The sequence below is a fragment of the Motacilla alba genome, chromosome 4 (assembly GCF_015832195.1).
Source record: "Motacilla alba alba isolate MOTALB_02 chromosome 4, Motacilla_alba_V1.0_pri, whole genome shotgun sequence".
Lineage (NCBI taxonomy): Eukaryota > Metazoa > Chordata > Aves > Passeriformes > Motacillidae > Motacilla > Motacilla alba.
This window is the reverse complement of record NC_052019.1, coordinates 37,553,877-37,567,673: the sequence shown is the minus strand read 5'-3', so window position 1 is coordinate 37,567,673 and position 13,797 is coordinate 37,553,877. Positions and strand designations below refer to the sequence as shown.

At 39.3% G+C, this 13,797-nt stretch overlaps 1 protein-coding gene across 2 annotated transcripts; it reads left to right on the top strand.

Moving 5' to 3' along the window:
- Window positions 1–79: 79 nt before the first annotated feature.
- On the top strand, window positions 80–12,480 carry LOC119700661 (tripartite motif-containing protein 59-like). 2 transcript variants are annotated; one of them, XM_038136123.1, is made up of 9 exons: window positions 80–856; window positions 2,652–2,738; window positions 2,922–3,155; window positions 4,459–4,481; window positions 5,349–5,494; window positions 6,049–6,140; window positions 6,234–6,329; window positions 7,406–7,778; window positions 8,572–8,750. In XM_038136123.1, the coding sequence occupies exons 1-9, from the start codon at window positions 317–319 to the stop codon at window positions 8,598–8,600; spliced, it is 1,620 nt and encodes a 539-aa protein (XP_037992051.1). In that variant the 5' UTR covers window positions 80–316; the 3' UTR covers window positions 8,601–8,750. The 2 variants fall into 2 exon arrangements, with proteins under 2 accessions (XP_037992051.1, XP_037992050.1); XM_038136122.1 differs by having other exon boundaries at window positions 7,406–12,480.
- The last annotated feature ends 1,317 nt before the right edge of the window (window positions 12,481–13,797 follow it).

Sequence of the window (13,797 nt, the reverse complement as noted above, 5' to 3'; positions counted from 1 at the left end):
AAAATCTTTGCCCCGCCCTCTGATCTCCCTTGCTTTTATTGGAGAAGGGCGATGTCAATCTCGGGCATCCGCCTATCGCCAACGCTCATCTGCTGGCCTCGCCCCCCACGGCCGGGCGCCACTTCTTGGGAAGTTGACGGCTGGAAGCGGCGCCTGGAGAGCGGCGTTCCCGGGTTCTCTGGCAGCCCGGCCACAGCCCTCCGGTGCTGTCGAGCTGGAAGTGGAGGGGCAGTTGTACGTGCGGAGCTCGAAGCAGCAGCAGCAGCAGCAGCAGCAGCAGCAGGAGCGGCGGCCGCTCGACCCCTCACCGCCGCCGATGGAGGCGAGCCTGACGTGCGCCGTGTGCCTGTCGCTGTTGGAGGAGCCGGTGACGCTGCCGCTGTGCTCGCACAACTTCTGCCGGGGCTGCGTGCTGGAGTGCCTGGCCTCGGCCGAGGCCGCCCGCCTGCAGCAGCTGCAGCGGAGCCCGGGGCAGGCCCGTCTCGGCCGCGGGGCGCCGGGGCCGGGCCCGGGCTCGTCCTGCGGCCGCGTGCCTTGTCCTCTGTGCAGGAAGCTGTGCCTGCTGCCCCGCGGCGGCGTCGCCGCCCTGCCCGTCAACACCACCCTGGCCGAGGTGGTCAAGCTCTACCGGTCCGGCGCGGCGGGCGCCGCCATGGCCGGGGAGGCGGCGCTGGGGCCGAAGCCGGGATCCGACCTGCAGGCGTTCGGGGGAAGCTGCCAGAAACATCCGAGCCGGCCGGTGCAGCTCTACTGCCGCATGTGCCGGCAGGCGGGGTGCGGGCAGTGCGTCTCCGAGGAGCATCAGGGCATCTTCCACTCTGTCAACCTCATAGACACGGTGTACCAGGAAGAAAAAGTAAGCGCGGCGCTCCTCCTCCGCTTTAGGGCCCTGGCTGGGAGGTTGGGCTGTTCACTGGAGATCCCATGGGGCCCGGGCTGTTTTTACTCAGAAGCACTGGAAAAACCGCGGCCTGGTGGGCAGGAGAGAGGCAGAGCGCCTGTGCTGCTTTGGAGCAGTAAGGGGTTGTTGGTGGCCTGCCGGGTTGTGCCTTTCCGGGCTGCCGTCAGACTGCATTCAACGCACGCAGGGGCCCAGGCAGTATTTCAGTAGCAACAGATATGAACCCAATTTATCGAAGGACCTGGAGAGTTATTTTGGAGTTTGGAATAATGTCGGTTGTTTTTTTTTTTTTTATTCGTGGGGGAGGAGTGTTGATGTTTGGTTTTGTTGTTGTTGCTTCTCCAAGATCAGGAAGACCTAACAACTCCAAAAAACCACCCACAGATGTTTTTTTTATAGGCTCTCTAGCTGCGATAGGTAATTTGGGTCACAGATAATTACATATTTAGGGATAGATAGTTTGGATGAGTAATAATAAATGTATAAGCAAGATGCTTTGCAGTCTGCTTAAGAAGGCAGCTGCCTGCCATAATGGTTGGTTGCCTCGTTGTAGAAGTTGTGATTTTTAACAAAATAGGGACTATTCAGGCAGAATGAGCTTTTCAGGCCCTGTGCAAGTTGAGATGTAGGGTGGCAGTTCCATTGTGCAGTAATTGAAACAACTGCAGGGTAGTGATGAGAAGTATAAAAGTTTAAATACAGCACTGACTATTATTTAAGACTAAGGTTGCTTTTACACTGCTTTTCCTCCTGCCTTTTGCATCACCAATTGTATGTCACTTGGGAAACCAACGTTTGCACTAGACGTACTACTATATAGTGTAAAGTAGTGATTCTGTACAGAAATAAAGGAGGAAGACTCAGTGATAATATCAGTTTAAACTCAAACTGAAATATATTGATTATGAACAGCTTTCTTTTTTAGCAATGTGAGGCATAAAAAGAAAGAGTGAGTATCACACAGCTTTTTGCCAAACTGGAATAACACCATTAAAACTTATATTGTGATAGGTGCATGTGAGGGGAGGGGTTAAAAAGCCTGAGGAAAACATGTTTATAGCTATAAAGTAGTCATTCTGTCAGTATGCATTGTAGGTGAGCCTAAGATCATTACTTTGAGAAACAGCAGAAGAAAGTTTGTGTACTGATCCAGGGAAGCATTAAGTGTTATAAAGTGATGTTTTGAATCACAAGCTTTTTTACTATATTGTTCAGAATATCACAGAATTGATAGGATCTGGAGATCATTCAGTCCAAACCCCTGGCAAGGCAGGGTCACCTAGAGCAGGTGACACAGAATTGTGACCAGGTGGGATTTGAATGTCTCTGGAGAGGGAGACTCCACAACCTCCTTAGGCAGCCTGTTGCAGTGCTCTTCCACCCTCAATGTAAAGAAGTTCTTCCTCATGTTCAGGTGAAACTTCTTGTGTTTAGTTTATGGCGACTGTTCCTGTCTTTTCAGTGGGCACCACTGAAAAGGGTCTGGCACCCTCCTTTTGACACTTGCCTTTGAGATATGTGTATATGTCAATGAAATCTCCTTTCAGTCTTCTCCAGACTCAACAGGCCCAGCTCCTGCAGTCTCACCTCATAAAGGAGCTGCTCCAGACTCCTGATCTTTTTTGTGGTCTTCCACTGGACCCTCTCCAGTAGCTCCTTGTTTGTCTTGATCTGATTCTAGATAAGTGCTGAAAGTATTTATTTTATGGAATGGATAAAGTTGTAATGAAGTGTTTCAATTGTCTTGCAGTTAACCTTCTTTAGCACTCTGAAACAAATGAGGATAATGAATGAGAAGCTGGTGAATGAGATCACAAAACGACCGAATGATGCAGATGTGAGTTACAAATGCTGGATATTCTGTGTGTCTTTGGGTCTCTTCCTGTGATAGTTTATTAACAACCTGGAGCAGGCAGGTGCTCCTTGTGGCATAGATGTGCTCTGAGCTTACTTGGAGAACTGACTCTGTGTGGACATTGCTATTGCATTTACATCTGTTCTTGTGTTCTTGTGCTTCTAGATGATGTTGAAAAATGATGTGGAGATAATTGAGCTGAAATTTGGAGAAATTTTCAAAACTCTAGAAATGAAAAAACAGCAATTACTAGAAGATGTTGAAAATCAAAGAGGTGAAAAAGAGAAAGAATTTCAGATTTGGAAGAAAATGAAAGAAACTCACAAGAAGACCATTGAGAATTTCTTGAAGGATTGTGAAAAGCTTGTCCATGAGTGTGATCCTCAGTGTTTCTTGGAGGTGATGGCATTTTGGTTTTGATAGCAGTTGTCTAAAAAACTCAAATAGAACCTGCTCTATTGTAGATACGATTGTAATCAATCAGGAAAAACAAAGTCAACAAATGAAAAATATAGATTAAAATTACTTAACACTTTATACTTTGTTATTAAAATGTTTTTCATTTTTAGAGAAGTTTTAAAAAGTTTTATATGCAGCTTATCAGAGATTTTTACTGTTTGCTTTCCTAAGAAACAGCATATTGCTGATTTCTGCAATGGTCCTTTGGTGCCTCCAAATAAATGGGACATTAAGAAATACAGAGTTTGACTAAGTGTCTGGTCAAGGACTTGTAAAGGAAAATATAACTTTTACTTGAAGTAAAAGCAACTCTCACTTTTGGAAAAAATATTGTGATTCCAGTGATTAGTATGTCACTAATCACTGCCACATCTCTCTTTCTCAACTTACTCCTTTTCTTCCTGTTGCTCCTCCTCCCCCTCTTTTCTTGTCATTGCCCATCCTGTTTTCATCTTCTTCCCCCTATGTCTCCTGGTTTGCTTCATATTTTGCCTGTTTTTTCTGTTTCTCATTTGTGTTCTGTTTGTTCTTCCTCCACTTTTGCCTTTGGTTCCTTCTTAACTTCCTCATCTTTTTCTTTCCATTCCTCCTGTTCATCTACTTCCTCTTTCTGCTTTTTGTTTTCTTTCGCTTTAACTTAGCACCTCCCTGCCTGCCCTCCATAACAGTACATTGGTTTTTTTGTGTAAAGATCCAGTACAGTGAGATCACCAGGCTTTTATAGGGAAGCAGCTCTAACCCAGTCAGGTTTTTTACTTCTCATTACATGTTCTTTGGAAAGTCTCATGTTTGCACAGTGCAGTGCACTGCACTTCTTGCCACCATTATCTGCCCGATTTAAAACTAAAAGACAGCTTTTTTTATTAGTATAATAGCATATTGAGAGCACATAGCAGAGCCTTTCCTGTGCAAGAAATACAAAATAGTCCTTCATTTGAATGTTTGCAAGTATTTGAACTTCTGAAACTGATCAGGTGACGATATGGGCCATGATTTGGCCCATGGGCTCTGAAGGAGTTCTTTTTGTGTTTATCACAAAATATTATAAGATATTGTCATAGACCTACTTGTTTAGGTTGGGTTTTTTATGTTTGTTTGGTTGGTTCTTTTAATGTTAACAGCATTATTTTCTATAGTTCTGTGAAATGAAGACAGGTACTTCAGTCTCTGAAGTATTTTGATTAAGCAATAGTTTATAGTTGGAGAAATGCTTATATCTTACAAATTCTCATTTTATTTATAGGTTGCCTGTGGCTTGAATGCAAGGTATATTTTTTCATGTTTTGTTAGTTCTCTAGTTATCTTTTAGATTTTTAAGATTAAAAACTAAAAAATAGCTATATTTCATATTATAAGATAAGCAATTTTAAATGAAAATAGTATTGAGTAATTAGGAGATTATAATACTTACAGATTTTTGGATGCCCAATATTCCAAATTTTAGGAAATGTGTCAAGAATTTGTGTGATGTACTATCTGGGATTAGAGATAATCAAGCTTTTGAATTATCTCCCTAATAAAAAGCAAATATAGAAATTCATTCATACTTGGGGATTGGATATTTTTAGATATTTTATTTAAACTCAGGAACACTGAAGCATGCTTGAAGCTTTTAGATATCTTTCAGTGTAAGAGAGTGGAGATTCTGCAGTATCTTTGGTTATGTGTTGGTAGTGCACATAACCTGTAATGTCTTCTAAGGGTTCTTAATTACATTTCTGAGAACATTTAAGCCGTATTTAAGAAAGAATCTTGGCAATTGAGTTCTTTAAAATACATTGTGTTTCAGACTAACATTAACAGTGCCCTCTGAAAAAGGAGTAAAATTCAGATTCAGGCAATGTACACTAAAAAAACTGGAGGGTATAATTTTTTGTTGACCTACCAGCATTACTTCTTGCAGTTTTCATTGATTATGAAACCTAATTCAAGCGAACAAGTTCTAAGAGAAAAAACTAGAGAACTTGAAATTTTATTGTAGATATAATTTTTCTAATTCCTTCTCCTTCCTAGTGATTTCTTCATAAAATATATTTTTTTTTATGTGAGGCAGGTATAATTTAGCTAGCATGTAAGCATGAAGAATAATGTTCAAGTTGCATTTTTGCAACATTGGTTTTTTTCCTTTTCCAGAATGAAAACTCAGCTTGATGTGATGAATATAGCATCCAGCTGGGAAAAACCACCAGTGTATAGGCCAAAGAAGATAGATATCGAGTCTGTGGTTAATGAAATCTTAGCATTGGAGTTAACACCTGTTGATGCAGGCATTGGTCAAGGTGAGGAAGAAGGACTTAATTAAGACAAGATTTGGGAAGTCTAGAAATCTGGAGCTTGTGGAACGAATTGCTGATAAAGAACCTGCATGGCAAACACATGAAAGAGAGCACCTGAGCAAATGAAATGGATGATAAATCCATGAGGGGTTTTTAAATGCGTTTTATGAATGTGCTTTCTCTAGCAGGTTCCTAGGCTGCATGTTTGCAGTACTTTGGATAGCCAGCCAGTAGCACCCTGGCAGAAATGTGTTGCTGAACTAGACAGGCATTTGTTGTGGTGTCATGTGAATGTTCGCTATGCTTGCATTAAGTGCCTTTACCTCCCAGGAGGAGGTGTTATGTTTTCTGTAAGGCCAGGCATTTCCAGCATTTAAAAAAATTTATTACACAGGCTTCTTGCTATATATCACAGAAAAGTCAGCAAGGACTAGGGTCTCACTTAGGGCACTATATTTTTGTTCTTAAATGGAATCTATTTAGGTGCACAGGAACCTTTCAGTGTTTTTTATATTTAATATATTGTCCATCACTATCCTTATGTTTTTTTCTAACAGAGCTACCTTATGAAGGAAATGAGAGCTCAACTCTATTTAAAGATACCTTAAAGCAGTGGCAGGACCAGAAGAATATACCCAACACATTTCTTGTAAGTTATTGGCTATGTGTTCTTCAGCATGGTACTATTTTGGCTGTTTTGGCTTATCAAAATGAAATGTGTCTGCTGCAAAATATTTTTCAGCCTGTAACAGGACAGGATGAAGCAGACGGTAGCAGGATCCCTACTCGCTTTATGTCAATAGCAGAAATGCCAGCATTTCAAAATATGAGCCATGAGGTATGATTGAACATCAGTTGTAAGTATGACTAAGTTACTATTTGTTGTGATGCAACTTTCTAAATAAGCTTTTTAAGTGTTTTTCAGTTTCCTCGGTAGAAAGTTACCCTTACAATTCTAGAATGAAATCTGACTAGGTGTTAAAGCTGTCAGAATTTTACTTTTTTTTTTTTTTTGCCTTTAGAAAGCTGAAACTTAATCTTACTACTGACTTCAAATACTTTTATATTGAGTGTGGCTTTTTGAGTCACATCTGTAGCTTTCTAATCCAAATAAGCTTCCCTAGTGCCTATTTGAAGAGGCAGTCATCTGCCTGTATTCTGTTTTCTAAAGAATAGAGTTCCATCTTGTAAGACCACATAATAATTTGACATGAAACTGAATTCAGTCTCTTTTTGTTTCATTTCAAATGATGCAGTTATGCAACTAGATTTTTAATTTTTTTTTTTACTTACTAGCAGCTCCATGTGGGTGGCTGAGTATTGTTCTGCACAGAATGGTTCCAGTTACTGTTAGTGAAACATGGCTGGCAGTGAACCACATTATGCAGGTTCTGAGAATACCAGTGCCACATGATTGAATTAAAAAGTTGCTTAGGTCCTTTAAATACAGATTTTTTTTTTCTGCATTGTTTTGGAAAATACCTATTTTCTATTGCTATTAAGAATGCAATTATATGTCACAACAAAAAAAGAACAAAGCCCCCACCATCTAACTTAATTTCAGATGGCTATTTTTCATGAGAATTTGAGAATTTGTTGCTTATTATCTAAGTTAGTGTTTTTATATATTTTTGGTTTTGATAGTGACTTTAAATACAGTTTTCTGTAGTCTTCTCATTCAAAACTTACTTTGTCATCAGGGTTCTATGTGTGTCTTGTTCAATTGTCTTTAAAGCACTTTGTCCTGTAAGGACTTGTGTCCTGTTGACTTCCAGTAGCAATGGAAAAATACATTGGAAATTCTCTACAATATAGGAAAACTTTTCTTCAGTCTTAGTCATACATGAATTTTATAACCTCTGAATCCACAAATGCCATGTTAGATAATGGGATTTTTTTTTTCTGTAATTCTAGGAGCTACGTTACAAATACTATATGGAACTTCAGAAGCTCACCAATGTGTTTAAGACTCAAAATTTCCCTGCAAATAAAAAGTATAAATTTGTAACTGCTGAGGCCTCCAAGGATAAGTCCTCAGGAACTTCTTTGATATCTTCACCTACCAAAGCAAATAAGACAGATAAAATAAAAATGGGAACCCTGCAAAGAGGAAGTGTCTTTGAGAAAAGAAACTTTCCTGGAAGCAGTGCTCATAGCATCCCATCCACAAGTAGGATCTTTTCTGAAACAAGTGGTGACTTAAAATTATTTCATGAGGGAAGTGGCCAGGAAGTATCCACTCCAGACTTGTTAATTAAAGAAAAATGGCCAAGACAGGCATCAGCAGGTACTGTTTCCAAGGAAATGATCTCGAATTCTGCCACTTTATTGGACTTAAAGCCAGCAGCAACAGTGTCTGTTACTGTTTCAACTTCAGAATCTGTAGATGTTTCAGCAGAGAGACCTTCAGGTGTACCTTTTACTTTCAGTGCATCTAACAACTCATTACCAAGATTTAGTAAAGATAGAGGTACATTTTCCATTAAAAAGCAAGACAAGAGATGTTCTTTCCCTCAGTTTTATTTAGGGAAATGTGATAAGTTGGATAAAACCAATAACCAGGATAAATATGATCCTGAAGCCAAAAACATAGTTTGTGATGCTTCAACAAGTCCTAACTTAGTCCCAGCAGAAAGTGAGAAACCACACACTATGTTTCCCTTTAGCAATTCAGAAAGAGATTGGTTTGCAGGATCGGAAGGTAGCAATTCATGTAAGGTGTTACCATCATCCTCATTTTTTAGCCAATCTGAGAAGCCATCTGACCAAAAAACATCTCACATGAGGGAAAAAACACCTTGTGCAAAGGAACCTGGAGGATATGGTACACAGAAACCATCTGTCTTAGGGGAGCAAAAACCTCACACCTCAGAATCCAGCACAACTGTAGCTTGCGGTACCTCAGAAACCAACACCGGAGCTGGTGTGAATGATGTCTCCAAGACCCCTCTTCTCACCAATAATTGTGCATTTTCTTTCAAAAGTAACTTTCCATTGTCTTCACCAGTATTTTCATTTGGAGGCATTCGCAGAAATACCTCCGATTTGCTGACTTCTTCCATGTTTTTTTCTGGAAACAGAACAGAAAAAATGGATAAGGAGAAGATGAAATCTCCTGAAAAAACACTTCTAAATCCAGAGAAACCTGTAACTTCAGAGTGTGCAGAGCCTGCTTCTCTTCAGAATCATCCAAAATGCGAAAGCTCGTGTTTGCCTGTGAACTCATCTGAAAACACTGAAAGTGCAGGAAGGCTTGGTGATGGTAACGCTCCTTGTCAGCCTTTATGTTCAGGAATCCTTCCTGTTGAATATGAGAATGCATCTTCCACTCAACTCACTGCAGCAACACAACAACAAAATAAGGTAAAAGATGAAGCAACTGTTGCTGAAAACAACTGTTTGTGTCCTAGAAGGGAGGATGAACCTGAGCCTGTACAGTTTCAGAACACAGCTTGTTCTGTTCCTGGCACATGCAGTGATCCATCTTTAGGAGGTTCTGTGCTTGCAGTAAGTGAGACAGGAGGAATGCTAAGAGACAGTGCTTCTGACACTTAAGAGCTAAGTCAAACATCTGTCTCTACTGATACCAGCCATGCATCAGAATATTTTTCTGTTGCTGAAGACAAAATGTCAGGTAGAACAAAATCAGATGTGAAGAGAGACTGAAAAGGAAAATAAGCTGGAATGAAATTAATGCTACTTAACACATTAAAAGGTAGGGATAGTTGTGATTTTACAGCTGTTCTCCTCACTTCTCACCAATTGAGGTATCCCTGTGTCAGAAACATAACTGCTTATGAGCAGTACAATGCAATGAAGTGATTTTTATACTACAGTCATTATCTCAAGAAACAACCAAAAATGTCATGTCCTGCTCAAGACCAAAGCATAGCCATAGATGCTGCATCTTCAAGAATGCAAACCTTGTGGGGTGTGTTTGGGGGATGGGGAACTCAGGTGTCCCAGAAAGCAAGCTGGGTGAAACCTCAATGGCAGGAGGCAGTAAATTGCTGTCTGTGTACAGCAGCATTTGCACTTAAATGGGTAAGAGAACAGCCAAGAGCATTCACCTCACAGCCTGGGAGGGAGGAGAGCCACAACAAAAATAAAGGATATTGAAGGCGTTACTGAAATTTGTTTTACTTATCTCCCCTTGGCTGTTTTCTGTGGTATGTTTAATGTATATTGAGGGTGTATGTTCGAGTGTAATTTCAATAATTTCACTTGCGCTTTTGAAATGGAAGCATTGTATCAGTGTTCTTGTTACACACTGCAGAAGGGTGTCAGCTCCACTTCTGAAGTGCTGCTTTCAGGAAACAGAAACATCACAATTAAGTTTCAGCTCTTTTTGGCAACAGTTTAGGAATACTTGGACAGATTAACTTGCTATTTTATTGAAAGCTTTTGGAGGGCCTAGCTTTTAAAACACAGATTTTCTTTTAAAATCTGTGTGCAATGACAGGAAAAAAAGAAAACGGCACTTCTTAGTACATGTATTAACGATTTAGAACTCATGGAATTTTTAGTCTGAAAATCAATACAAAGTAAGGATAAAAAGACAATTTTTTTACTGTGCTGGCTATTTTGTTGGATACAAGACATAACTGTGCTTTAGTTATTGGAATACACAGACAGTAGCACTATTTCAGAATAAAGCTCTATTTTGTTTACTGTTCATGCTTCAGCAAAAGTTGATGCTAGGCTTTAAAGAAATTAATTCTGTATTAGATATGTCAACTGGCAGTATTAAATCAAAATGCAGAATGTTTAATATTCCTTCAGAAGTTTTCACTGGCAACTAGAAAAAATCAATAATCTGCAGATTACCTCTGTAACTCTGGAAGAAAAATATTACTTAAATCTCTGCAGTACTTACTGATATACTTACTGTGACAAAAACTTAGAGAAACTTATTTCTTTCAGGAAATGTTGACCTAATTTCATGTGTGTTCAGTTCTTGGCTTCAATTTTTCTAGTGCATTCCTTTATTAAATGTGCAGAAAATTATTAAATGTTTCTAGTATTTATCACAATTAATACTACTATTTTTCTATCTGCACTTTAATAAGAAAGGTGGTGAAAATTCTGTTTATGGTTAGTCTTTTAGTTCTTGATGTTCATCTCTTAAATCTTACCGTATTTCAATTTTCTCCTAGGATTTTTTCTGCTGTTATCTGTAGACATTCTTGTCATGTTCTGCATGTGTAAGAGAGAAATGTTAATTCAAATCACTGGAAGACAAGGGCTGAGCAAAATGATAATGGCAGAGTGTGTCACAGGTGGAGATTGGTCTCACTCTAACAAAAGCAAGAGAAATTGAACAATTTTAGAGTCAGATGAGGTACCTTATCTGGGAAATTCATTGCCAGAAAGTTGCAGAAAATGTTTGTTTTCTTTCAGTGACAAAAAAAAGATTCCTAATGAGCTAGGGCTAATCAGAAACTTAACGTATTTTCAACCTGTCTTCTGTTAATTTCTGTTCTTTCATGAGAGTTTGATAAAGTTAAACTTCCATGCAGATACTTTGTCTCTTAGTGAAAAGACACCGTCATAGACTCACAAAGCCAATATACTACTATATACTACTTTGAAAGAAAAAGTTGTGGGTGTGGGGGTTTGCTCTAGTCCTGGGGCTGCTTTTCAAGCATTGTTGTTCAGTGCATAGTTTATAGCTCAGCATTCAGGTTTTACAGGGCAGATCAGATTCACACCAAAACCGCCAACAAGAGGATCCTTGCCCACTCCGTTGGCCATACTATGCTGACCCAGAAGGGAGCCCTTCCCCTGTTCCCTGAAAATGCTGTGAGGTACAGAATAACCTCTGGGTTTTAGGCATGCCTCTTTCTGATTACTGTAGAAATTAACCCTTTCCTGGTCGGAAGCTGGACAGTCAGTGGTCTTGGGTGAACCAGAACTAATTCAAAGAAATGGGATTCAGACTTGTCCTTAATGCATATTTTGCTTTTTATCCATAGAGAATAACTTATACCACTGTCTTGGTCATCATCATAAAATTCTGTGTGGCAGTGAGGACAGATGTCAAAGCCTCACTTTCCTAGGTTATCTAAACTTAGGTATGTATGTATAATTTCTTCAGATTACAGGTAAATAAAACGGCAGTGTTAAAGTGAAGCATTTGTCTGAAAATACTGCTGAGAAATTTGCCCTTGCTGGAAAACAAAAACAAAAACCAAAAACAGGCAAATAAAGATAAAAAATTTAAAAAACAAAACAGAACCAGAAAAAACCCTGAAGCACCAAGGAAATAGCATATTTTTCTAAACTCAGTAATTTGTTTTACACAGTTCTGTATCTTTGATTCCTTACAATACAAGGGGTAAAAAATGCAGCAATTCTATATATGGTTGAAAAATTTTATTAATCAAGCTTTTCTAAATTGGTATGAAGCCGTCTATATATTTCAGATTTTGTAAACTAAATCTGCAGGCCAGTTTGAAAGCTTTTATAGTGGTTCATGACTATACTGTGTCATGATTTAATACAAATCTTGGAAAGCAGTTAAAAGAGTTTTTTATAATAGCTAAAGTACTTGTTGAAGGTACTTCACAAATGAGCTGAAAGTTTCTAGTGCTGTCCTACTGAGAGGCTAATCTCTCCAGCTGTCAGTAATATGATGTTTGTTCAATATTTTTAAAGGTTAACTTCCTAAAGCAAACTTTGCATTATTTTGTATTTTTGGTATGTTTATTATTGTATTATTGCTTATTAACTAAAGCTTTATTCTGAAATTGTATTTGATAACTCAGATCTAGTAACTTTCTAACATAAAAGACTGCTGATCTTTGTGGTAAAACTGTTAAGTACTGGTGCTTTGGTTGGTTTTTGTTCTTCAGGTAACATACTTCAGTTTCTCTTCATAGTTTTCTTCCAGCTGTTTAAATGCCAGTAGAACATTATTATTTGGATCATCACAGTTCACTCCGACTTGTTTCTGGTTAAATAAAAAAAAATTTAGAAAAAAAAAAAAAGTATTGTTCCTTTGTAAGTTGTTTTAAAAGTGAAGCATATATTGTATTGTAAAAAGTACAAATTTATCACACCCAATAGATTTAATAAGCAGTGAAAAACCCTTAGATACACAGTAAGCATGTTTAACCTGAAGAAAGAAAAAAAATTAAATACATCCACACTGGGACTGTTTAATTGTTATTAAACCCTGTTGTGTAGGTAGGGTAAGGATGAAGAGAGCATTTGGCATGACCTCAAATACTGACACTAGTTCCCTGGGGTCACTGCAGAACATCTATAAGATTAAACTAATAATGCTGCAAAAGCTTATGTTTCTATAATTATATTGAACGTATAAGACTCAGGAGTAGTATTATAAAAGATAACTTATAACATTGAGAACATGGTATCAGCTGTTTGAATAACCTGTTACAAAGCTAAACTGGAACACTGCAGACAAATCTGCTGGCTAAATTGACCAGGAGATTGTGTGAGCTTTCTATCAATGATGAAGACCCTATGCTTTGCAAAAAAGGACCCCTAATTACTGAAAAGTAACTTAATAAACTCAGTTCCTAGTAATTAAGAATACCACATGGGGTTTTTTTAAATACAGTCAATATTTTGTTGAAATACTGGAATTATAGAAGGTTTTGGACTGGAAAGGACATTACGGGCCATCTAGTCAGTCACCTGGGTTGGTGCAGTCTTAGGCACAAATCCTAAGGCTGAGCAGAAAATGGCTTGAGCACTGCAGAGAAGCACTTTGGGGTGGCAGTTGATGAAAAACTCAACACAAGCCAGCAATGTTCATTCACAGCCCAGAAAGCCAACGGTATCCTTGGCTGCATCAAGAGAAATGTAGCCAGCAGGTCAAGGGAGCTGATCTCCCCTTCAACGTTGCTCTTGTGAGACCCCATCTACAGCAGAGCATCCAGCTCTGGTATCTGCAATAGGAGAAGAATTTGTTGGAACAAATCCAAAGAAGGGCCATGAAGTTGTTAAGTGGAGTGTATCTCCTCCCATATCAAGACAGGCTGAGAAAGTTGGGTCTGTTCAGCCTGGAGAAGAGACAGTTGCGTGGAGACCCCATAGTAACCTTCCAGTATCTAAAGGAGGCCTGCAGGGAAGCTGGAGAGGGACACTGTCAGGAAATGTAGTCATGAGACCAGGGTAATGGCTTCAAACTGCATTAGTAGCTTTTGATTAGGGACAAATGCATTACTGTGAGGGGGGTGAGGCACTGGAACAGGATGTCCAAAGACGTGGAGGATGCCCAGTTCCCTGAAAGTCTTCAAGGCTAGGTTAGATGGGACTTTGAGCAACCTGTTCTAGTG